This window comes from Cheilinus undulatus, linkage group 6 (assembly GCF_018320785.1).
Source record: "Cheilinus undulatus linkage group 6, ASM1832078v1, whole genome shotgun sequence".
In the NCBI taxonomy this organism is placed as follows: Eukaryota; Metazoa; Chordata; class Actinopteri; order Labriformes; family Labridae; genus Cheilinus; species Cheilinus undulatus.
Window position 1 is genome coordinate 25,480,227 of NC_054870.1, and position 26,629 is coordinate 25,506,855.

The following is a 26,629-nucleotide window of genomic DNA, read 5'->3' on the forward strand; positions in this document are numbered from 1 at the left end:
TGGGTAGATATTGCTTGGATCTATGATAGATACATATTTACATGTCTATCTGTAACATCTAATATGGAAAGATTCAAACATTGATGTATATAACACATAAATGGATATTACCTTTTTGCTCATAAAATTTGTAAGACCATGAATAATATAGAGAAAATACATAGTAATCAAGGTAATATTTTAAAATGTATCTTAAAATATCTTAAAAATACATATTTTTTCATTATTATGTTATTATATAAGATTATGTAATTCTATTACAATTTATTTTTTATTCTCTTATCCTTGTGCACCATGAGTGGAGTTATTGTAACACAGTGTGACAACTAGCCCCATTATAAGGTTTTATTTTTCCTATCCAACACTGTTATATTTTGCATTTCAGGGCTGTTTTAATCAACAAGATGGTTATGAAGCTGACATCAGGTTAGATTAGGTGACTTCTACATACAACTGAAAAACAAGCAGGCTCAAGAAATTTACCCTCATACAGTGAAAATACACTTTCCCTGAAATGTCCACCAAAATAAATCCAAAACCCGAACCATCAGCTGTTGATACCTTGCTGGTGTTGTAGTCAAATAAGCAGAAATAGATCCCACTCAACACTGTTTAACACCCTAGAAGGTCAACATTACATTTAAACTCACGCTAGTTTGTGCCCCGCTCCCTCCCAATATTTTCCAACACTGTTGCTTATTTAAATCTCATGTTTATTTCCTGCTAGGAAATGTCATCACGATCACTTAAAACATGTTTGCAAATGTCACTCAGACACTGAAGTACAGCTGTTATAATAAAACTGTTATGTTTTTGTTTTGGGGTGTGTCACATTGTGATTTTTATTGTGTTCACGCAGTGTAACTTTCACAAGTCTTTCTTGTCATTGAAATGTTTTGAACCTCTGCAGGTTTAAGCATGTGTGTATATGTACATTTTTGTTTGTTTCTTGTAGGAGTTTGTGATGATTGTAGTGTTTGGTCTGGAGTACATCATCAGGATATGGAGCGCCGGCTGCTGCTGCCGCTATCGAGGCTGGCAAGGGCGCCTCCGCTTCGCCAGGAAGCCGTTCTGTGTCATAGGTAGGTCTGAGCATGGGTCAAGTTTAAAAACAACAACGCCAACATGAAATCCAACAAAGCCAAAAATAGATCATTATAGTTAACATTTTACTATATTTATATTTCCCATTTCTCTCTCATATCTATAAGTTAAATTTTGATTTCCACCTTATATAGCTGTTTCAGACATCATTATCATGTAATGACAATATAATTTACCACTGATAAGAACAAATCCTCTCCAGTTTCCAGTTTATGACCAGTATCTGGTTGGAAAAGAGCAGAAAGACATCCCTCTAGGCAAAGACGTTCTCCAGACAGCCTACTGGGAAATAAGTGAAGGAAGAATCCAGTATTTTAAGGTGTGAGACAGAGTGACAGAAGAAGGATAATAGAGAAGGAAACAGAAACAAACATTGGGTAGTGAATCAATACTTGTTTTAAAAGTGATGGATGGGTGGGTGGATGGGTCGAGAAACTGTGTGAGTCAAACCCAGCTCCTCTTGCTTTTATTGTGGAACCTGTGACCTTTAATTTCCTCTCTTCTTCTCCCTAGACATCATTGTACTCATCGCCTCGGTTGCTGTGGTTTCAGCCGGTAGTCAGGGTAACATCTTCGCCACGTCTGCGCTGCGTAGCCTTCGTTTCCTTCAGATCTTACGCATGGTGCGCATGGACCGTAGGGGAGGGACCTGGAAGCTGCTGGGATCTGTAGTTTATGCACACAGTAAGGTAGGACACTTTGGACTGAGTCTCCTTAACATGAAGATCAGACTTGGAATAGTTCAGATATACAGAAAATAGAATAAAGCTTTCAGGGTCATCTTCTTTTACTCAGCAGATCAATGGTCAATCAAGCTAGGAAATAGAGTTCTTTCATTTTTTAATCTTGTTAACATGAGGAGTAATTTTTTTTTTTTTTTTTCTGAAGGATAAAAGTGTTTAAAACCAGAATGACATAAGAAACACTGTAGAGTTTTATCAGGAAACACAGAAAGAGGTCATTTGAAAGGGCAGATTTTCTCATTCTGAGCAGTGGTTCCCAATGTGGGACCTGTGGCCCACGGGAGGCCTGAGCTAATAATGGTGGCTAGGCAAGCCTTCACAGAAACAATGTGTGCTGTTTTAAACTGCTAACAAAACATGACGGATTTTGTGAGAGGACTTCAAAGTAAATGAATCAACAGCAGACATCACAGCTACTAAAACAGGGGCAGAGCCAGGAGGTGCAAACATCTGGGGCTTAGTTCCCACATCATTTATTTCTCTTTTATGCACTTGTATGTACTATTTTCAAGAAAAGATATGAAATACAGAAAATCCAAAGAAAAATAATCCCTCAGAACCAACATTATTTTAACATCTACTTGTTCTCAAGGATGCATGGTTTTTGCACCTGGCTCACAAAAGATAAACCTTACAACTATTACCTCTGTTAAAGAGTTCTTTTTTTTTAACATATTGGGTGCTGTGGATTTGCTCCTGATGCCCAAATACGGCTGACTTTACTCTTCTCTTCACTCAGAACATTAGGACTTTCGTGTAGTGTTGCCAACTGTCCTGTATAGGCCAGGACATCAATGTTTGTCCTGACCAGGCTGCCCTTTATTCCGTATGTTGACGTTACTTCTTTGTAGTCATGAGATAACACTTTACTGGTGCTGGATCTGATCATCTGACACAGCAAGTAACGGATCATGCTCTGATCATGACAGACAAGTGACAACTATCATCCCTCTCGCGTACAGCAGTGTTACCTCCAGCATTAAAAGCCAGAAATCCTGCTGTCATAAGTTTTGTTTTTGGATGGTTTTCTTCTGTTTAGGCATAACTGTTTTAAAAAATACAGATAAACTTACAAAAAGTAAACAGGTTTACAGCTACAACAAGGACTTACAACTCGACGAGAGCTCTCTGAACTTTGTGCCATCAGCAGATTTCAAATGCCTCAGAGGTGACATGCACAAGAGGCCATGATAGCAAAAGATGCTGGCAATATTGGCGCAATTTTTTTGACATCAACAACATCAGAAGATTAAAACTACAGCAAGAGAGAAGCACCATATGTCCTCACACACACTCAAGTGTAGGTGCAGGACAGAGCTCATCAACAGTGAACTTAAGGACTTTCTCTAGTTTTTGGAAGATCGAATTGCTAAATTATCACTGTGTCCTTTAAAAAGCATGTATATGAAGAATTAGTGGGGCAGGGGTAAATGATGGGGGTTAGGAGAAGATGTGTTTTTTATGTATTATTTATTCAGATTACTTTCATTTTTGAATCCTTTTTTATTTGAAACATCATCTGAGTCTTCATCAGTGAAAAGATTAATTAGGTCGTCTTGAATGTCAACAGAGAGCTGAAATGTTTTTTTAGTGCTCCATGGTAAAAAAAAAAAAAAAAAACAAAGATGTACCTTAAACTTCCCATACTGTGCAGATACATTTTTCAACACACACCAGATTTGTCTTTCAAACAGGGTGAAGCTCCGTTTAATGTGTTTGAACTGTAAGTCTGGGTTTGTATGTGTTTCTTGTAGGAGTTGGTGACTGCCTGGTACATTGGGTTCCTGGTTCTTATCTTCTCCTCTTTTCTGGTCTATCTGGTGGAGAAAGAGTTCAACAAGGATTTCGCCACATATGCTGATGCTCTGTGGTGGGGCACGGTGAGACACATAAATGACACTTGTGTTCATATCATAAAATGTGCTTTAGATGATGTGTCTGTCTGATGCAGCACTTTTCCTCCATGTAACCCCAGGCAAACAAAAAACTTTGAGTTATTCTGGTATTATTTGGCATCAGTCATATATATCAATTTACAGTGCCTGTGTGACCTTAATGACACCTGCAATACAAAAACCAAAAGCTCCGGCCTGTAAAGTCACACTCGGCTGGCTGTACTGCACTGTTTCCTCCTACATCTAAAACCCATTACATCCTGAGAACGTGGAAACAGACAGCACAGACACAAGAAATGGTGCAATCAATAGATTCAATTTTCTCCTGCTGCCAGGTGAGACTGACCTGTTTGGCTTTTAGGAATAACACTCAGATACTCTGCAATACCATGCAAAAGTATACTCTCTAGTCCGCACTAAAAGCTGATGTATCATTTTGGTGCAAAGTTCAAATAAGTTTGCCTAAACTTTAAAGATGTAGAGGTCAACATAGAAACTGCAAGTGTATTCCACACAAACCTACATGTGATAGATTTGGTTAAAAATCTGCAGAATTTCACATTTATTTTGAAAATAAGTACCCGTGTTTTTTTAACTGTAAATTTATCTTAATATGTTTGAAAGATTGTTTTGAAACATCATTGACTGTTTGACCATAGCTGAAGCTAACTCATACTACATGATCATGACTTTCTAAAGACCAAGCTAGTTCCCTTATTTTTGCTTAAAGACAGCTCAGACTACACAAATTCAGCCATTTATCTTATCATCATTCACAATTGTCCCATAATTGGTATTTATGAGAATTATTTTTTATATGCCAAGGGGGCCCAGCTGAAAAAGTTTGGGAACCACTGGAGTAAAGGGTTATGGTAAAATACAACCTAATTACCAAAGAGTTGCCACAATATTACAAGTGTTTGGTTTGGGGTTAGGGATTGAAGTTTAGGGTCAGGGTAAGGTTAGGGAGTTAGGGTTAGGGTAAAATACCACAGACAATTACCACAATATCATGTAGAATTACTTGATGATTAATATATTATTAGTAGAGAAATACTTCCATAATCACTCCGTAAAATGCTGATTTATAACATGGCAATAGCCAATTTTATTCTCGTGAAATTACTGATAATTACCACTTATTACTATAAAACTACTAGGTAATTAGGGCCCGCTAAAAAACAGTGCTACCAGAACCTCTGCAGTGGAAAATGTAAAACACGTTTTTTTTTTCTGCAGTATGCTGTACATTTCCTTGTCTGGCAGCTAAACCACAGCAGTTTTAAGCATTAAAAAACAACTACAATAAGTCTTTAAGCGAATGCTTTCATTTGTGTTTTGGCCCATAAAACCAGATCAATATTATTTTCACTTTGGTTAATTATCATTTAAAAACACTTCGCTGGAGCTTTGAGGGACACTATAGCTGTTAATGATAATGCAGAGAAAAAAAAAAACACTATTTGCTGGTTTTTGGTCGCCTGTGTCTTTCAATGAGGTACAGAAGATGAGCAACTGAGAGGTAGATTTCAAACTAAGATGATTACCCCACAGATAACCCTCACCACCATTGGCTATGGTGATAAAACCCCACAGACCTGGACCGGAAGGTTACTATCAGCTGGTTTTGCTCTGCTGGGGATCTCCTTCTTCGCCCTTCCAGCTGTGAGTCACACACAGACATAACGTTCATTTCATAACAACGACATAAAGCTTACGCCATCAGGAAAACCGAGCACATTTTAAAACTGTGGGATGTAAACTGTGTGTGGTGTGTTTCTGCTTGCAGGGCATCCTTGGGTCAGGTTTTGCCCTGAAGGTGCAGGAGCAGCATCGACAAAAGCACTTTGAAAAGAGGAGGAATCCAGCTGCCAGCCTCATCCAGGTACACACACATGCAGAAAACACTCTTATATATACACACAAACTTCTATTTTGTTTTCGCAGCAGCAGCAGATGACCGGTGTGAATACATAAAACTTTACTCCCTTATGGTTTTGACCGCCTCCAAGCCTGTCATCCTGTCTCTGTCTGATAAAAGCGTCTCTTTCTGAGTGTCAGCTCCTTACCCTTTGTTGAACGTGCTCATAACTGAAGTGTGTGTGTCTGATTTAATCACCTCCCCCCTATCAGAGTGCAGGTGTTTCATTAAGTATTTAATATGAACGTGCGACTCTTTGTGGGCTGTCAGGGTGGTTTATGATGACTTATGGTGTGTGAGGCACACACACCACTTGGATTTATGAGAAGTTTCTATGGGGACAATCCCCTAACCAGACTGTTGCTCACTGTAATAGACAGGAGCAGCTGCATTACTGCCTAATGAACATACATAGGAGAGAAAGTGTTGGTGTGTACCAGCATGTGTGCATCTTCATTATATTTGCATACATAGGTCTACGTTTGTGCATGTGTAAGACAGTCCGGTTTCCTTTTGTGTGTTTCTTTGGTGTACGTTACTGACAAGCAATCCAGTTTCAATAACTGAGCCTTGTTTTCAGTGTGTTAATTCACTGTTCTCAAAGTTAGTTAATGGTCATATCTGATATTTTAGCTGTTTTGAAGACTGCTTGAGTGAGTAACAAAGAAAATCAGAATTCTGTTATCCAAAACTGCAATCAAAACTTTATAAGTTCAACATATTTGGAAGTGGTACTAACTATTAAACAGTTCTCCAAACTGTCACATAATTATTTAGCATCTTAACAAAGAAGTTTCTGATTAAAAAAATGTGTCAGCAGGAACACAAAGAATGCCCCTTTATCTGCACTTATGCATTATTTCATTGACCAACCAGGACCCATGACATGATTGAGTACTTGCCACTCAGGATTAACCAATGAGAACTAAACAAAAAGGCTGTTTAATATCAAAAAGGACAAAGGTCTCTTTTATTTTTAACACCCTGCATGTATTGTTAATCACAAGGCGTTACAGTGAGATGGACAAGACCCAAATCTGGCATCATTTGCAAGTTGTACATTTGTGTAAGTGTAGCAACTCAACTTGTGTGACATCATTCTTGCCATACTCTCTAAGGCACTTTATGTTTTTTAGATAGAAAAATTCTGACAATTCAGACATTTATTATTATGGTTAGTAAGGCTTTACTTCTACCACATTTTTAACAAAACATAACAAGGGACAGGTCCTTTGCAGTCATGTAATTTTTTATGATGTGCAAATGTCCATTGGAGGTCAGAAAGTGGGAACAGACATTAGGAATAAATGGGAACAGAAGAATGGTAGCACTTAACAGCTCTGAATGGACCTGTACACTTCAATTACCACCAGAAAATTTCTACATACAACCACTGTAATCCTTAAACTTTACAAAAAAGGGACGTTTACATAGTTTAGTCATTTGCCTGGCGTGGAGGTGATCAATATCACAATTTACTCAGTCCTGCAGACAGCCTAACATCATCTAGCCAGATGAAGGGAGATACAAGTTTTGAGGAGTCTTGAACTGAGCTAAGAGGCTATCTGAGCTATCTTAACATAAAAACATCCTCATCTTGTCTCATACATTCTTTTTTATTGAAACTTATGCACTATCAACTAAATAAACCTTGTGGGTTAAGTGACTGAGTAATGATGTGTCGTTTTCAAACGAGCTTATGCGCCAAATCAGCACATTATAGTGAACCTTGGTTGCTAGCTCCTATCTGACTTCCAGTTTTTTTTTTTCCTTCATCCTTTGTTGTTATTGAATCCATATTTAAATAGCCAAACTGTTATGAAATGAAGAGCCGTTTTGGAGCCAAACAGCTCCACTGAGCTGAGCCAAATGATCTGGATCTCTTAAAAGAGATGGATTTTCTGTCACAATGGGCAAGACTGGATGGACATCAGCCTTAAATTTCAAAAGTCAAATTTAAGACTTTTTAAAGATCCACGGCAACCTTGTTCACTGTAAACAGCATGTTAGGATACCAAGCCACGGGAAGAGAGCGACAGAAATGATGCAGAGGCTGTAGTTTGCATAAAAAGCAGGCAAGTCATTCAATCAATCTTTGTTTGTATAGCACCAGTTCATAATCAAAGTTATCTCAAGACACTTTACAAAGACGGCAGGTCTAGATCAACTGTCTGTTGTGGCCTATAATAGACCAGTGTTAATTATTAGTATTATAATAAAGACTATACTATATTGTAATGAAGACTAGCGTTAATCACCATGAGCACAACACTAGCTGTATTGAAAATGGCAACATAAACCTTCACTGTCGAGCAGACCAGGCCCATGTTGACAGCTCTCTGCCGAAGCTGCACTGGATTTTAAGTGATATTAAATATCAGGTCATGACTGAAGATAGATATATATATATGCAAAGTGTGGTCCTACATACTGAAGTACAGTCACTTAGAATCCAAATGCCCAAAATGCATCTTAATGCATTATTAGAATAATGCCAAAGTTCCATTTCCAAATAGGTGGAGTTGTTCTTGGCTCACCAACTGTTGCTGCATTCTCAGACTTCAATATTACAGAAAGCTTTCGTGCATACAAAAATTCTATTTCATCTTTGCCCTGTGATAATGTGAAATTTCTTATTATTGTCTCAACTTCTTTCTCTCATTATCCCAGGATAACACACACAGAGCATGACTACATTAATGAGTTTTATAAAGAACATTTTTGTACTTTTGCGACTTTGAGACAAATAAGTGAGATAGTGAGACATCCTGAAGTTTGCAGGAAAACTTAGTAAATAAAATGTGTAGATGTGTGTCATGACAATGGTAACTTTCATATTCAGACATATACTAATGAATTTAATCTAGGTATAAACTTGTGTTTTGTTGTTTAATAACGATCGATACCTGACAAAAAAACAGATTATAGCTGATCCTAAGTAACTCATACAGGGAGCAGTTAATCAAGCACACGTTGATCTTGTTTCTGTTTATTGGCTTCGTATCAAACACCTGGTCTCTGTCTGTTGTCTGCCAAACTCCAAACATTTTCCCCAACAGGTGAAAGGAAACTTGGACGCAGCTTTGATGTGTTGAATATATGGGTGACATTACTATCCTGTCTGTCATTTCTCTCCCTCATCTCACAAAGCTTTTCCCGCCTCTGCACCACTGCAACTCTCTGTGTGTGTGTCTTCATGTGCTGTGTGTCTCTGTCAGCATGCAGGGCAGGAAATTACCGCTGCATTCAAGCCTCAGCAGCTGGTCAATGCTTAATTTCACCTGCTGCATCAGCTATCTTGCCTACCAACTGTATTTTTAGTAGAAGATTAAATCTCCAAATGACTATTAAGTGCTCCCAAGAGAAGCGTAGCTACACACAGCCAACATTGACCAGCATTTGGCTGATGGCCGGTGATAATTTCCAGCCTTGTCTGTTCAAAGTGTTTGTATGGAGGCTTTCCAGTGGTGTCACAAATCTTGTACCAACACCTGGCGCCCACTGAGAAGGTTCAGAAAGCTCCAAGGGAGTTCTGTTTTAATATTTAAAGAAGAAGGAAAGGAAAAAGCACCAGACAACCTGTTAAAATGATTCTTGTACCATCAGTCATTTCTTTGGAACAAAGTCTAGAAATGCTATTAAATTTGTGAAATTCAGACCAGAAAGTGGCCACACAGTCTGTAGATGTAGAAAACGTACTGCAGGAAGTCTCTGTTAACATGTCTGTAGATGCAGAAGGGATGTTCCTAACCAGTCTGCTCGAAGATTAAATGGAAATTTAAGTTCATACTAGTTGATTAGTTTAAAGATAATAAAACTCACAGGAAACAGTCAAAAATCACCCCAATTTATTTAACATGGCTGATAGTGTCTAAACCACTGTTATATAGTGTAACTGTCAGTGTTTTAAATGCACAAATTTTCTCCCATTGCACTACACAGCATGTGGGGATAAAAAGCCACAGTAAAGGAGCCATGGGAATGATGTACCGGCTGTTGTTTGCATAAGAGGCAGACAAGTGATTTTCAATATCAGGCCAATGTATAGCATACATGCACACTAAAGTGCAATGAATTGGTATCCAAATGCCCAAAACATATCATTAATGCACTACTTTAGTAAGTCCAAAGTTCCATGCCATATAGGTTGTTTGCAATCATGTGATCCTGAATGAGGTCAGGAATTGGGGGACAGCCTGTGGGAAGGAATGGGAATAGAGGTAAGCTGGATTTTATGGCTCTAAATAGACCTTAATTATCATTATCATTAAAATTTCTACATACATTGATTGAAAAAGTGATTTTTACCACAGTTTAACCGATTAACCGGCATAGAGGCGATAAACGTCACAATTGATCCTGCAGACCTCCTGTCTAGGGTTGTCTAACCAAATGAAGAGAGAGAAGAGTCTAGAGGAGTCTTGTATAGATCTAAGATGCTAGCTGAGCCTCTTTAACATGTAAAAAACCCTCATTTTGTCACAAACATGCTCTTGATTGAAACTGTGATGTACTATCAACCAAATGGGCCTTGTTGGGTTAGTAACCAAGTAAAGATGTACTGTGTATGGACGAGCCTGTGCTACGAAACAGCTCTTTAAAGTGAGTCACAGGAGCTAGCTCCTGTTTTGAGTCATTATCTAATCCACCTTTAAAAAGCCAAATGAAGAGCCATTTGGGAGCCAAACAACCAGCTCTACTGAGCTGAGCCAGATTTGCTGAATCGCTTAAACAAAAAAAAAAAAGATTTCGGATGCGCGGATGGCCTAGCGGACTAAGGCACGACCCATGTACATCGGTGGCATGGGTTCAAATCCCGCCTGTGGCCCTTTGCTGCATGTCTCTCCCCACTCTCGTCCCATTATCCTCTCTGTCCAATGTAGGCACTGAAAAGCTCAAAAATAAATCTTTAAAGAATAATATCAATAAGAATTTCCCTTCACAAGTGAGGCTGAAGGTGGATGAGACAGTAGTCAGCCACGGGAACGTGGGTGAGATCAGAATTTAATGTGATAAGCCATTGCAAAATTGTACGGAACCAAAGCGGACCACTTTGTGAACACGGACCATACATGGGAATTGTGGGACACCAATCGCCCAGGTTTTTGACTAAGGCTTTTTTAAAATTCCCACCTGCTTACACGTATTCATGAGATTTTTAATTATTTGCCTAAATAATTCCCTACTGTCAGGACACAAAAGTAGCAAAACGCCTCATTTCCACATACGTTTGGTTACAGAGGTAAGTCAGCCAGAAATCTGTTCATTCATATGGGAATCTCTATGATGTCCTACCTACCTGTGAAACTCCTCCCCACCATAATAATAATTTTTGTCCTGAATGTGCCACAAGTATGTTTAAAAAATTGAACTTTTGCAAAATAGATTTTGGAGAGACCAAGAAAACGTTCCTGGTTGGCCAACTTCTTCCATTATTTTTGGATATTCATTCCCTGTTTTACCTCTGTAATTCCAGTAAACACATTTTCCACACTGCTTACTGGTGAAAACTGACAATATCATCCTCCCCCAAACAGCTACAGTTAGTTTCAGCTTTTTATTCATCTGTTTAAAAGTAAAGTTCTTGGCATTGGACCCTAGAGGGTATCGTCTGTATATTCACGGATATGCAGACATGTATGTGGGAACGAGGAGTAAGGATTAAGAACTGCTCAAAACATGGCCTTTTTGGTAGCGTTTCTTTACGTAGAAATCAAAACATGCCTACACAACATCTCACCAGCCCCATGGACCTAAATTTGTACATAAATGAATAATTTGTTCAACCTACTGGGAATTCTGGTACAGTCTTGTGAGGGCGTCAGTACTCAGCATGTAGTTTTCTAGTTCTTGATTTTTTTTTAGATTCTACCTTATTCAAAAACAAGGTCTGGCAGTTGAAATAAACACATTGCAAGCATAATGCAAATATTACAGACTAAGCAACATTTCATAAATAAAACAGTTAAAGGTGAGAGATTTGATCGGGGATTAAATTTTGGTAGACTCTTTTAAGAAGTAGTTGCGCAAACGGTGGCTTACTTTACCTTTGCTAGCTTTAGCTACATAGCCAATGTAGCTATATTAGCTTTAGCAATGTGAGTTTTAACAAATGTAGCTAAAACTAATGTAGCTATATAGATAACATACACACGGCTTACTTAACTGCTTTATGAGCTTAGCTTTAGCTCTATTATCTACATAGCTGGGTTATCTTCATAGCTGACACAGCTAGGTAGCTATTTTATCTATAGCTAATTTAGTTCCAGCAACTTGAGCATTAGCAAAAGTAGCTAAAGCAATCTTAGCTACCCAGATAACATAGATACATAGCTGCTTAGTGAGCTTAGCTTTAGCTCCACTATCTTCATAGCAGCAGATTTTGCAGCTCATGCTTTTGACTTTAAATTTTTGGTATCCTAACTGTTATCTTAACCCTTACCTTACCCCTAAACAGGAGTGTAATCGAATTTTATTTTGAAAGTTTTAGCGTGTTTTTCTGAGATAAACGGCGTCTCAGATGAACGGACTGAGAGTGGCCATCAGAAATGAACGGTCTGCAGCCAAACTGTAAAGGATAGATTACTTTACGTTGATTTAAAATGGTACAATGTATATTTAGAGCTACAACTAACAAATTTACAAGTTAGACATTCATGATGATCCTTTATTGGACAAATCTTAATGCATCTCCAGTACCAGCTTACTTTCTTTCAATGACATGCATTTGACCATTTTTGCACTTAATTAAACTTGAAAAATGAGTGAAAAGGACCTTAGCGTTTTCTATTTTCCTACTTTTTTCCATTTCATCTTCAAGATGCTATAATTTATAGAAAAAAGTGGTTTGGCATGAAAGCCACTAAGTATTAATACTAATGGCCAGAAAGAAAATTGGCAAAAGAAAAACTCAGGATAAGATGCCAGATGTTTAATTGTAGTCTATCTTGTCGTGTTCCCTGCTTTGTTGAGATAAAATACATAATTTTAGACAAAGCTTCCTGTTGATGTTGTTCAGGACCTCTGATTTGGCTGCCAGTTGTTTGCATCCCATGACTTGTGCTGTGAATGTTACTCATTCACATTTATTTCAGTCCCTTTTTCCTCATCACATTTATTCCATTACCCTTCTGTGTGTTTGTGTGTGTTTACATGTGGATGTGCGTTTGTCCTGTCCACCTCTGCTCCCTCCATCCACCCAGGCGGCTTGGCGTCTATACTCCACTGACGGTGCTCGTCCCTACCTCAGAGCCACCTGGCACCACTACCAAAGTGCCCTCCCCCCCCTCAGGCATGTATACCCACCACCTCCACCACCATCACCTCCTCCCCCACTTTCTCTTTCAGATGACCCCCCCACCACAACGCATCCACATTACCCCCCAAAAAACTAATTAACTGTTTCTTTTCTCCCCTCCTCACCTTCCTTTTTTCTCATCCTTCCCAACTTATACGTTCCTCCCTCAACCCGTTTTTCATCCCACACTTTACCCCTTTTAATTGATTCATTTACCATTATTTTATTTATCCTGTCAACTCTGCACGTAGTGTGTCTGGCGTAGTTATACTGCTGATGAAAACTCGGTTTCCATTGCAACCTGGAAGCCTCATTTGAAGGCGTTACATACCTGCAGCCCTGCCAAGTAGGTAACAACTTACAGACTTAGAAACATGGCCGCTGCTGCTTCTCCTCATCTCTTCATCCTTTGCTGGTGTTTGCTAATCTTCGTCGGTGTATCTTTAACTCTTTTTTCTTTCCATTGAATGACCCAGTGTGGTGCAGCATTTCAAAAGTTAGTTAAAATTATACCTGTATTAACCCTTTTTCTCCCCATCAGGAAGTGCATGACCCTAAACACATTTACACACTTGTACACACTGCTAAACTGCACACTGGCCAACTGCACCCGCTAAGCTCTGTATTAAATTATGTTACAAAGTCCATACTAAAGTTCAAACTAGTTACTAGTGTACAATATAATATACAACAATATAATGTTCAAACTTACTATAATATTGTCACTGATAGGACATTTTGATCTAGAGACCAAAAAGCATTTTTTGTAAAGCAGTTTCCTACAGTACTGCCTCTTGTGTCCAACTGTCTCTGAAGAGGCCAAAAGCTGAAAGAAACTTCTATCAGAAATAATAAGTATGGTTATAGTAAGGTAATAATCAGTTATCAGAAATAACTTTTGAACCATAAAAAGTAATGGAAATGGGCCATTTTGCTGTACTAATTGCACTATCCATGCCTTTTTGTCTCTTATAGAAGCATTTCTAGCAAGCCTGGGACTTGCGTCACTTATCGGTATATTTATTTATATATAAGATTAAATACACACCAGTAATTCTAATATTGAACATCTTTTTATCCATTTTCAATCAACTTTCAGTCGTTTTTGCCGCAAGCTTTGAATGCTAACCACCATATTGTATCCCGCAATGCTTTGGGCTGTGACAACCAATGGCAGAATGATTAACTTTTCACTTTTCGGCCCCCAAGAGAAGAGACAGCAAGTTAGTCCAAATAAAAGTCTTAGTTGTTATTGTTTACTGTGTGTCACACATAAAAATCTACGAGTTTTAATTTCCATGTAGTTGTTTCCTCTGTCCTTATCATCCCATAAACTTTTTCTAATTTCAAGTGACATTACTGCAGCAAACATATTCTTAAAGCCCAGGTTGTCCTGAAAAAAGGATTTTTAGGAGCTTGACTGTGCACTACCGGGTTAATGGTTGAAAGCTCAGTCCAATAAGAATAAAAATTAGTTTAGGTCTCAAAAGTTTAACATTGACAAAATATATGTAAAATATGACAAGATAACTAAAGCCTACACTCATAATCTAGAGCTTCTGTAAAATAACAGTGACCCTAAAACTTAAACAGAGCGTTCTTTATTTTGGGCATGTGAGATTATCTCTGCTCATGAAAAACAAAAGCCAGAGACTAAAAGTCATCATACATTTTTAAGGGGTATAATTTGCTAAATACTGAGTAGTGTCATGCTGTGGCAAAAAACACAAAAGGAGGACCCAAATGCAAAGGCTCTAAACTCTTTACTCAAAATGGCAAAAAATAGAACACAATTCCTTAGAAAAATCAAAATTCACAAATGTCCAAAACATACAAAGCCTAAAGCTCACAGAAAAAACACAAGGGAACACTGGAGACAAAGACTGGAGAGGTTTAACATGCAGGGAATTCACAGCAAACTGACAAGGACACAGAAAACACAGAAACTAAATAGACAGAGGGTGATCACAATGAGTTAGGCGGTAGCTTTAAGTCAGTGGATAACTTCACACATGATGCAAATGTGTCTCATGTCAAAAACATCAACAATCCACCAGAAGCATAAGCAAAGGAACCCCAACAGGGATCACTGTATGACAGGTAACATCCAAACACAACCAAACATTCTGACTACACATGCCCTAAGATCTGAAATCGCAGTGGGCAGTGCTTGTTTCAGAAACTATGAAAACTGATGGATCTACACTATCAAATAACTACAACACTGGTGACCATTTCACTCTGAATGGAGTTAAAAATACAACTCTGAACAGTTTAACACTGAGATATCAACAAAGTTTTTACGTGTCTAACAGCTGTTGTGGGATGTGTTGTGGAAATGTTCTTTCGCTATGTGCTACTTTGTAGTCAACAGAGGTGGAAAAGTACAAGAATACTGTACTAAAGTAAAAATATAGTTACTCTGGTTTAAAGTTACTGAAGTAAAAGTAAAAGTAGAGATTTCAAAATGTGCCAAAAAGTTACAAATACCCAAAAAACTACTCAGAGTAATGTGAACAAAATTTAGTTGGCTACTTTCCACCCCTGGTTTTAACTTACTTTAACCCAGTGCTGGTAATAATCATTTCTTTTGAAGGTTACTTGCAATTTAGCTTTTCACTTACAAAAATATGAGAACAGACGCCCTTTAATTCACTTTGAAAGTTTTCTTTTTAATCAAAGCATCTTAAAAACTTAGCATACAGGAAACAGTAGTGTATTTATTTACAGTAAGGTGTTCATTTGGCAACAAAGTCCAGATCGCCATTTTTACTTTCATATATTCCCCACACACATGCACAGACTAGTTAAAGATCCTCACCTTTCTTACTTCCACGACCGTCTTTCAGCTAAACCATACTTTGCATGGCTCTGCTTGCATGTGCTTGTAAATGATTAATTCTTTTTTTTATTTCCTTTTTTGTGGCTTTACACCTCCCGTATCCATTAGAGGAATCGTCTGTGTAATCTATTTTAATCTGCTGGGGTACTGATATTTCTCCCTTTGTCTCCTCTTTATCCCACTAACACCTGAAGGAAAGAGCAGGGAGAGGCTACTTACAGGTTTGTATGACTCTCAGCTCATTCTTCTCAAAAAACTTTCACCATGGGACATACAACTATGATTAAAATATAACATCAACTGTTATATATTTTGATAATAGATTTGCAAGTCTTGTGTTTGTGTATAACTTGTTCTGCCCTGATGTGCAGCGATGTGTACAGCCCTTAAAAGTGCTAAATAAATTATAGCTGTTTCATGTTTATGTATCCATGTATTTGTTCATTCATTCATTTATTTGTTTATGAGGTGTTTGCTGATGCTACTGAAGGCTGCTAATTGCTATTGATGAATCTGGGATTATTGAGGATGTGGCCAGTTTGTTAATTGGGATTCGTTAATTGAATGATCTAGTGGATGACTGAACCCTTTGGAATGATTTTAAGGTTAACAGCTGGAAGTAATGACTGGAGAAATAGCCAGCAGCTATTATATTGTTGGAATGTTATTGATCAAAAATTGGAGAGATTATTGAATGTGAAAGACAAAAAAGGTTGCAGCTCTGTGACATTCAGAGTAAATGGATAATTAGCATGTGCAAAAACAAGGTTGATTTGTCCTAATGAAAGGAAATGAAGTTGTCAGTTACTGTTCGTTCCAGTTACTTAAAGAGCAGAAATGTTTATCTCAGTCACTCCGGCAGATTAAGATAAAGCGATGGAGTTATTTGCCCTTTATGACCATAAAAAGGAAATAAAACACTACAGCAGTTACCTGCAAATGACTTCATGTGAAGGTGAAAATGTCTCCTTTCATTATTTTTATATTCCTGCCTCTCTTTTTCTAACTTTTCCTTCATGCTGTCTCTTCTGATTTCCCCTTTCAGTTCTCCCTCTGCACTTGACTTTAATGCAACGAGGGGTGATGTGCTTCTTTCCCTTTGTTTAGTGTGTGGATGTGTGTGAGTTTGCACACATGCCTTCAAAGACAGGAGTCTGTACCATGTCTGTACCATGACGCACTTTTTCCATTGGGATGGTATTTATATAACTCATCAAACACAAGTCTCGGGGAGACAGAGTGAAGTTGAAAAAGGGGGGAGGAGGAGAGGAGCAGGGGAGGGAAGATAGGGGATTTTAGAGAGAGGGGAAGAAAATAGAAAGAGATTTGTGAGTTTAATTATGCTAGTATAGTTTTTACAGAGCAGCTTGTCTTTGGAAACATTCAGGGGCCTCATATTAAGCCAGCAGCTTCTGAGACACACATGTATAAAGAGGAGTTTATACTCTCAGTCAAGCACACCAACTAAAGTGCTTGTCATCCTTAAATGAGCAACATTTTATCAGGCTTTGTTGCATCCACAAAAACACTCATCCCTAACAAATCCCTCTGTTTTAAAGGCCTGCGTTTAATTACGCTTTCCTTTCTTAGAAACATTTGTTGTAAAAGCCCAATTTGCACATATAAAATCATAATTATGTACAATTTAACGACACTGCACTGTGTGTTGTTAGTGGTTTCACAGACTGTCGGCGGTAGGTGCCATGGTAAACAGCTGGTGGTTTTCGTTAAGCAGACTTGTAAACACCAGCAGTTGTAAAACATTAGGCGCACCACAAAGTGCTGCAGCGGACTGCATGCTGAGGAGTGTGTGTGCTGGATATTGGCAGTAAGACTCAACATGAAATGATGGATAGTTCAGGAATAATCTGGAAGTTATGATCACTGCAGGTGTTGCATGTGACTCTATGAGAGTGTTTACACCGCTTAGGACAGTGACATTTAGAATATCCACTTTTTCAACTGGAAACCTACAGTGCATTCAAACCCCCCTCACTTTTTTCAATTTTCTTATGTTGAAGGGTGATGCTACAGTTGGAAAAATAATTTTTATTCTCATTTACTACATTCAGTACCTCATCATGACAAGATGAAAACAAAATTTTGGAAATTTTTGCAAATTTGCTTAGAATAAAAACTGAAATATCACATTGACAAAAGTATTCAGACCTTTTGCAAAAACTAAAAAAAAAAAAAAAAAAAAAAAAATTACCCAGTTTACTTCCATTTTTCCCCATCGTTGCTGAGATGATTCAACACTTCCAAATTGATTGGACATGATTTGGAAAGGCACACACCTCTCTATGGAAGGCCTCACAGTTGACAATGCATATCAGAGCAAAAAGCGAGCCATGAGGTCAAAGGAACTACCTGCAGAGCTCAGAGACAGGATTGCTGTAAGCACAGATCTGGGGAAGTCTACAAAATATTCTCCTGCACTGAAGGCCCCAAGAGCACAGTGGCCTAAATAATTCTCAAATTAAAGAAGTCTGGCGCAACAGGACTCTTCCAGTAGCTGGTCACCCAGCCAAACTTAGCCTTAGAGAAGTGACCAAGATGGTTACTCTGACTTAATTTCAGAGATCCTATATGGAGATACTGAACAGACATGAACAAAACAGAACCGAGTCATAGGTTATCATGATGTGATTTTTATGCTCTTTTGGGGGGGCTTGATTTAAAGCCAAACCCTTGCAAGAAAATGCTGGCACTAAGATATTCTTTATACTGAGAAATCTTGTGAGATTTTTGTTTCATATTTTGTGTAAACTGAGTTCAGGCATGTCTACCTTCCATCTGTCCTTGTCCACTCCCTCCCACTCTCCTCTCTTATATTTCCACTGACTGAGTGTTTACCCTGACAGCAGACATGTCTCCTCTCTTTCCCCTGCTGTACTCGTCTTTTAATCATCTCCCTCCATCCCTTTCTTCCTCCTTTGCTCTAGTAAGGGTCTAAGTAATGGGAGGTTCTTCAGAAGGTATACTCGGAAATATAGGAGGTACCTAATGTATTACCCGGCATCCCTTTTGCCCTGACCTGCCCTGCTTTTAGACAAAAAACCTGTGCTTATTACTAATAGCATGGAAGACAGCAATAAGAACAGTTTTCTTACTTCCCTCCCTCTTCAAGCCCTTTTCTTCCATACAGGACTATTATTTGGCCTGCTGCCTGTCAAATGCAAGAAAAACTTTACTACATATTAAAGGGGGATTCCACCAAAACTAACCATTACTTTACAAAAGGACACATGGTTTTATCGCCCAGTATGCTCAAACCTTCTGATGACATGATAAGCCCTTTGCAGTTTTCAGGATCAAATACGGATCATTAATTGTAGCATGCCTTACTTTTACTGGAAATATGAAAAAGTGAAACAACTTCTTGTGAGAGCTCCTCAGGAGCTAAATTGATTCAAACTAAAAGTAAATCATGAAATTCTGGTCTAAATTCCCCTTTGTTTCCGTTATACATTCCTTTTAAGTTGTTCCATTGGCCTCTTAATTCTTCATAAAGTCCCATCAACACTCAAGAGTTGGATCCAGCTGCATGAGCATATTCATTTTTGTTCCTATTTACATTAAAGAACTAATATTTTCAGACAAAGTTTTCTCTGATATCTAATTTATGAGAGGACTTTGTCCTCTAAACTGTGAAAATGAAAAGGTTATCATAAGATTTTATCAAAAAGGAACATAAAAAATTCATGGGGCTGGACCCAACAGACTGTAATAAATCACAGTAAATGTCAGAATATATGGAGTTAAGGACAAGCTGCACCTTCTTTTACTGCATGCTACTGCACAACTGTTGCATTTCTCTTCTCTGGTATTTTAGTTTAAAGTTAATATTCTAATGATGTATTCGTCTGAATGTACTGGATTTAAAGCATAATCTGGGGTTATTTAAGAATGAGTAATAAGTGACAGGACACACGATAATTAATCACTGTATTGCACAATCTAAGGTTTAAGTTTGACTAAAACACTGGTTAAATAGACAACCAAGGAAAAGAAAATATTGCACTGGTGCAAATGTCTTTGGGGGGATATGCAAACAAAAACACCCTGCTTTAGATACTGAGTAAAGGTGAAATTAAAGCATGGAAACCAAATGAACCTTGCATGTCTCCCCCAATGGTCTGCTGCATTGCATGCTGGTCTCTTTGCCTTGCCAACATCATGCAGTAGGTCTCATGGACTGAGAACTTTCTGCAACCCCACCAACCCTTTTCCCAATGATATGGGAATCATACCGATGAATGCGTTTTATTTTTCATTTTTATGAAGGGACTGATGATTTTTAAACTGACAAAATGCACTGCCAAAGAAAAATAAAGATTTATTATTTAAAAAAAAAAAAACAGGGCAAATAAATTCATAGATAAATTGGTGTAGGCATTTATTGTTCACATTTTGTATACTGGATTTTTAACCAGTAGAATCAAAAGATACACACAGTGGCCATTCTCCTTATCTGTCGTGCTTATGGAGGGAAGGTCAACATTTGAATAAAGCACTGGTGTGTTTCAGGTTTCAAGCTGTAATAATTTAGTAACACCTAGTTTTCACATACGTATGTGACAGATGTCCGTGTATCTGTAAATATGCAGATTTTTATGGATGATTCAAAAGCTGATAAACTTCCTGTAGCCACTGGCAAGAAGATAACATTGTCTGGTTTTGGCCATTAAGCAGCTTGGAATATGAGTTTACTGGAACTACTGAGATAAAACAGGATGAATATTGCATATCAGGCAATAATTGAAGAAGCTGGCCAACCATGAAAGTAGCAAGTATTTCTCATAGGGACATATGAACAGCCTAACGAGCTAAGCTAACTGTTTAGCCATTCAAATGTTTGTTTATATGTTAAATATGTATCTAATCATTCCTTTTAACTGCCAACTTAAATATTTAGATACATCTGACACCACCAAAATGATCTCACATCACTTCATATTGCCTGACAAATCATGATTTAGTTCATATCAAATTGGTTCATCTGAATGCATTTCCTGTCAAGCTGCTACGACTTGACATAGCCTGTTTTCCAGCGGACAGCTTGGTCAGCGAGCACGCTGCCATACAGTCTCTTGGAAATCTAGCGCAAAAGTTTTTTCAGCATACTCGTGGCACATTCTGGACAAAAATATCATGGAGAGGAGTTTCACAGGCACGTCAGAAATCATGGCGATTCCCACAAGAATAAATGGACTTACATCTGTAACCATACACATGCATGAATCAGAAAATCATAATCCTCTCATCAAATCCCCAATTGTCTTCCATAACAAACGAACTGAAAAAATTCAGACTGAATTTGAGCCATATTCAAGTTAAAACCACTTACTGGACAAACCATTAACCTCTGTCAACAATCTCTCTATAACCTAATTTCAGAGAGGCTCTCACCAGTGTTCCTTGTAGCTACGATATACAAGAAATTAATCTTGCTTTCCTTGGTAGAATCCTTAACATTGTTTTAAAATTGCCCTATGTGCTTCATATTTCTATATTTTAAGGAAATATCACACCGAAAAAAACACAGACGAGTCAGACTTGTTTCTCTTCCACTATTCTTTTTCTTGATTTCGATGGAGTTATGAAGAAGTGATAATGAAGAGTGCAGCCCTGTTCCAAGAGTTGAATGGTTTTCAAACAAGAGCACGTTTAGCGCAGCGACAAAGAAAGCTGACGCTGTGAGCTCTGATCACTCAAAACTACATGAGTTTAGAATGGAAAGTAAGCGCTGCCAGCATGAAAAAGCTGGCTAATGACACAGGCCCTAAATCAAGTAAAATGTCGGGAGAATTACTGAGTCAAAACTTATAAAAAAAGAGCCGTGACAGCAGGGAGATGCAGCCAACACACAACGTGTGCCGCAGTCGTCACACAGTAAACACTCACCCACTCTGAAACAGCAGTTATAGGATTAGCTAAGTAGCAGCTAAATACCTTTAACTGTGGCCCTGTTTCTCTCCAGATTTTGTCTTCCTAGTGGCAAAGTAATCTGACGGTGATGAAACAATTACAGTTTCCATATTCTATATATTCCCCTTTAACTTGGAATACAGCAGATAACATTTATGATATATTACGATTTGAACTTCCCATTCAGAGCTACGTCAGAGGAAAATGGCTACCATGTGAATACAGTCAATAGTATGGTGTTTCTAAAGTAAACAATGGAGAACAACAGAGCTTTATTTCTGATCAACTCTTCTGCTTCCTGTTGGATCACTGGTTATTTGGATTTAATTACAAACCTTGACTCAAACTGTCATATTATGAAAGTAAAAACCCATGTCAAGTCTTTCACTTTGGTTACCTTAGATAACATATCACCTTAAAAATCTCTTTTTTCAATGATGGATCCATGTTGTATTATCAGGGCAAAGATTGAAGCACGACAGGATCAAATACTGGTTTTGTTTTGGTGGCTTGGTGGGCAGTCTGGCTTTTTCCTGGTGTTTTGGGCATGTCAGCTGGATGGATGATGTTTGGGCTGAAGGAAAAGACAGAACACTGCCCTGTGTCTGCGCTCTGAACTCTTCTCTCTCTGTGGGGAAATAGGTGTTGACAGATTCTTTTTTCTCTCTCTCTTTGTGTCTCTCTATCAATCCTGAACTCTGCCACACTCTCTTTCTCTATCAACTTCATACAAAACTCACTTCCCCGTATATTCTCCTTTTCTTTTCTTTCTTTTCCCATCTACCCATGGATCCTTTCTTCGATCACTCTCAAATCTCCACTTTTCCACATCGTCCTTGTCCTCTCCTTTCACATCCCTGCAGTCAAAAGTTAAGTTTTAAGGAGCGGGTCCGGATGGCGAGCCCCCGTGGTCAGAGCATGAAGAGCAGACAGACGTCCATTAATGACCGCCAACGATGTTCCCCCGGCAACGAGGTAGGAGGCGGTGCTGAGCTGACTGGTGGCAGCCCGGCCAAGGTGCAGAAGAGCTGGAGCTTTAACGATCGGACCCGGTTTAGGCCGTCGCTAAGGCTGAAGAGCCAGACTCGTAATGTTGTCCCAGATGGTGAGTGTGCAACAGCTTAGCTGTAAATGACCATCAAGAAAATCACCTTGATTCACTGTCTTAAAGGTTATGTACAGAAAAAGACAAAGACACCAAATCTGACTGTTCTGATAAAGGCCAAAAAATGCCTTTTATCCGTGATCCAGATAATACTTTGACCAAATTATGACACAGACAATTTATTAAGACTAAAGGGAATTTGGTTAAAAAGCATAAAATAGGTGTCATATATCACTTTTAAACCTCACTGAACCACCAGAGGGCCAAAAACCTCCTCCAATCCAGGAATTTTTTTTAATGTTTAACTTGAGATTTCAACCTTCCTGAGATATAATTCGTCAGTATATAAGGAAATTATCATTAGAGACAATTAACAAGACTACTGAATTTCCTTTTCATATATTATAGTAAAAGGAAAGGTGAAAGCTTGTCTTTTACACATAAAATCTGAGTTTGAATTTCCAGTTGATATGACAAATCACTGAAACAAGCTTAAAATGGGTATATAAATGATTGTATCTACTAATGTGGATTGTGTTTTTGAGTACTTTCAAGATCTTGCTTATCATCATTAACATTAAGGTGGAAATAAACATTACACTGGGCTGCTGGTGGACCACAACATTTTCAGCACTGCAAATCCCAGCTCTAAATGATAAAAGAGATGATTATGTAACTGAAGGTTATTAAATGAGTAAATGTGAAAAACATCAACACAAAGCTCTGCAGTATATACTGGTCAGTTTAAACTTTTTTCAGTCATTGTCGTTAACTCTTCCATAGTCCAAAAAACACAACTCTGAGATAGAATAGCTAACATGGTTGATAGCCATGATGGTGGCTTTTTACACCGGCTTAAGAAACAAAGACAAATGAAGAAGCTTCCCTCTTCCACAAAACAAAGTGTGAACTAATCTCCAGTCACCTGTTTTGTTATGAGCAGGGTAATCTTCTCCACCTTAGTACCATCAAGAGTGAAGGTCGCTCATAAGGGAGGGAAAAGGAGAGAGCTTTCTTGGGCCTAGCCAGATGGGAGCCCATGGAGGTCTGCAAACCATAGTCCATTGTAAAGTTAACCATATTTTATTTTAAATCATATTAATAATCACTACTATTAATATTATTATTAATAATAATCACAAATTAGGTTAAATCGCAATATAGCCTGTTGCAATTTTCAAATCGCTGAAGTTACAATATTTCTTTACCTTAATATGTGTCAAAATTCCAGTTTAATAAATCAATTTTTTTGCAACGGTAGAGATTTAACGCAAATTATGCAAACATTCAAGTGTCATTTTTTTTGTAATGGTTAACAAAAATCCTCCTTTTTGTGTTTTATGTATGTTTTTTCTTAATCAAAATGAGAGACATTAAAATGCTAACCCCCTTAAACAAAACAAATGCAATCACATTTGCAATATGAGCAAAAATAGTTAGCTCATTCTATGTAAAACTGATGAAGCCTAGCGTTACTTCATGAAAGTCATACTTCAGCTGCGATCAGCTGGTAGCCAGCCTGACCTCCCCCACCGCAGCCACCTCTTTTATAGCTTAAAGCTTGTTGCACCCCCATATTCAGATTTATGCTACTATGGATTAATTGCTTCAGAAATAATTTAATTGTTTTTAATACGCATGGTCTTATTTATGGAATTATTTATTGCTTGAATTTGTCAAACAATACACAAGATTAACCCAAGAATAATCTCATATTAAATCACAATATTTGGGGAAAAAAATGCAATTCCATTATTTTTGCAAATCATTCAGTCTTAATATTAATATAATTAATGAATCACAACTGGGGCAGACATATTTACGGAGCTTTTTAGGAGCCCAGCAAACTCTGTGGGCAGGCTTGCAAGTGACATGCTACTTGGTGCTAACAGGTTGATGTCTGTTTGCCTATTGAGCAATGTGTCCTGTGAGAGTTACTGTAGCTGTTGCAAAGCAGTTGTTGAAGCTATAATCCTGCTCACTATGCCAATACAGACAGAGACATAGCTTTTAACATTAATCTGTCAAAATATTGCAGCTTGAAACAGTGTGTGCACAGTGCATGAGTAATGAAATACAACTCAAGCAAAGATTGCCAACACATTGAGCACTTGAGCACTCAAACACCCGTCCCTATCAGCTAGTGTGGATACTAACATGGAGTCAATGAGGAAAACCCAACTGGTTAAGGGAGTTATCTCATTTAAATAACATTTACATCAAAGATTGACCATTAATCATATACCTTAAAGACAATCCCTGAATCAGTGAACAAGATGACACAAAATGAAGACAAATCAAGCAACAAATGTACATTTTTAAAATTGTCGCAAAAATACTGTTTTCTTCATGGGATTAAACAAGCAGACTTTTTTGGTTGCTCTCTGAACTTTCCTTGTCATCTCTTCAAAAATCCTGGGTATAAAGAATGATAAATGACATGCATGTTTAATCCCGGCTTAAATATTGCAAACAAAGTATGTTGTACACCAGCGTTTTTCATCACATTGATTAGAAACCCCTACACTATACATTAGTAAATGAAATATCAGCAGTTTTACAAGCCCTCTGTTTCAACTCTTGGTAAAGTTTTATTTGAAAACTTCTTATAAGCAATTCAACATTATCCTCTCTCTTCTCATCTTTTCTCCTCCTTTCCTCCTCCTCTCCTACTTTTTAATATCTGACTGTCTGTCTTTGCAGCTTTCATAATTATTGGCAGTATTAAGGATAAATATACCTCCTTCTCTCATTGAGCATAGCTGAGATGGCAAAATGCTGCCCACTCCTAAAGACGCTTTCCAAGCAGTGCATAAATTTTCACCTCCTAAAAGCCAAAGGAGCACGGGTTTGAAACATTCTTGGCAACTCCTGTCGATACTCACTCTGCAGAGACATTTTTATAAGTTTAAAGACTGGAAACAATTTAACACAGGTCTATATTTATTAATGAGACGTCTGTCTGACCTGTCTCAGTGGATGCAGGCATGTCCACAGAAGATTCCTTTGATGAGAGAGGCTGCCATTGTGACGTTACAGTGGAGGATCTGTCTTCAACGCTCAAGACCGTCATCAGGGCCGTCAGGTGAGCTACTGCTTCACAAAGTTTAACACGTCTTTGTTAATTACATTAGGACCTGCACTTTGCCAGCCAAAAAGCAAGCAGACTTGATTTTCCATGGTTATTGCTTTTTATTTACTGCCTCTGTTTAAAAGGAGTTTGGCATTTTATAAAAATATTTGCTGTCCTCATGGTAAATATGGAGCAGCTGCCAGCACAAAAACTAGAAACTGGGGAATACAGCCACCTGACAGTTTCTTGCGCCGGAGCAGTGACGGCCCTTGAAATACCTTCTAGCTGCCTAGCAACCATGTAGTCATGTCAAGTATAGAGGAATGTATTTCTCCCAGTGAAGAAGTCGTCTGGAACATAATGTAACTGTAGACTGTAGAAAACATGGACAGTCTGAAGCCTCCTACTGTTTCTAGAGAGATTGTTTTTAGCCACCTAGCAAACAAACTTTATACAACCTGTCAGTCAACCTGGCCACACCCCTGGTCATGTCTCATTATGTGCAACTATTAGCCTTTATATAAGATCAAAGCTGATGAGCTCTAGAAATATTCCCTTCATACAGTTTTAACAACATAGGCTATGGAGAATATTTACCTCTACCCCTAACCTGAGCAGCCATCTTGTTTTAGCATAACATAGAGGTAGGGCTAAATTGTAGGGGCAAGAGGTGCATTAGAAAGGAGCCAAGTTGTCTATTTTGATTACAGATGAGGAC

General features: G+C 38.1%; 1 protein-coding gene across 4 annotated transcripts in view; it reads left to right on the plus strand.

Moving 5' to 3' along the window:
* Positions 1-26,629, plus strand: part of kcnq5a (potassium voltage-gated channel, KQT-like subfamily, member 5a) — a 148,428-nt gene that overhangs the window by 102,793 nt on the left and 19,006 nt on the right. For 3 of the 4 annotated variants that reach the window (XM_041789412.1, XM_041789414.1, XM_041789415.1), the window contains exons 3-11: positions 956-1,082; positions 1,618-1,793; positions 3,602-3,727; positions 5,297-5,407; positions 5,532-5,627; positions 13,212-13,306; positions 15,997-16,023; positions 22,597-22,838; positions 25,815-25,923. In XM_041789412.1, the coding sequence (XP_041645346.1) occupies positions 956-1,082; positions 1,618-1,793; positions 3,602-3,727; positions 5,297-5,407; positions 5,532-5,627; positions 13,212-13,306; positions 15,997-16,023; positions 22,597-22,838; positions 25,815-25,923 (1,109 nt within the window). Of the gene's footprint in view, positions 1-955; positions 1,083-1,617; positions 1,794-3,601; positions 3,728-5,296; positions 5,408-5,531; positions 5,628-12,865; positions 12,955-13,211; positions 13,307-15,996; positions 16,024-22,596; positions 22,839-25,814; positions 25,924-26,629 lie in introns of all 4 variants that reach the window. The other variant, XM_041789413.1, reaches the window with a different exon arrangement.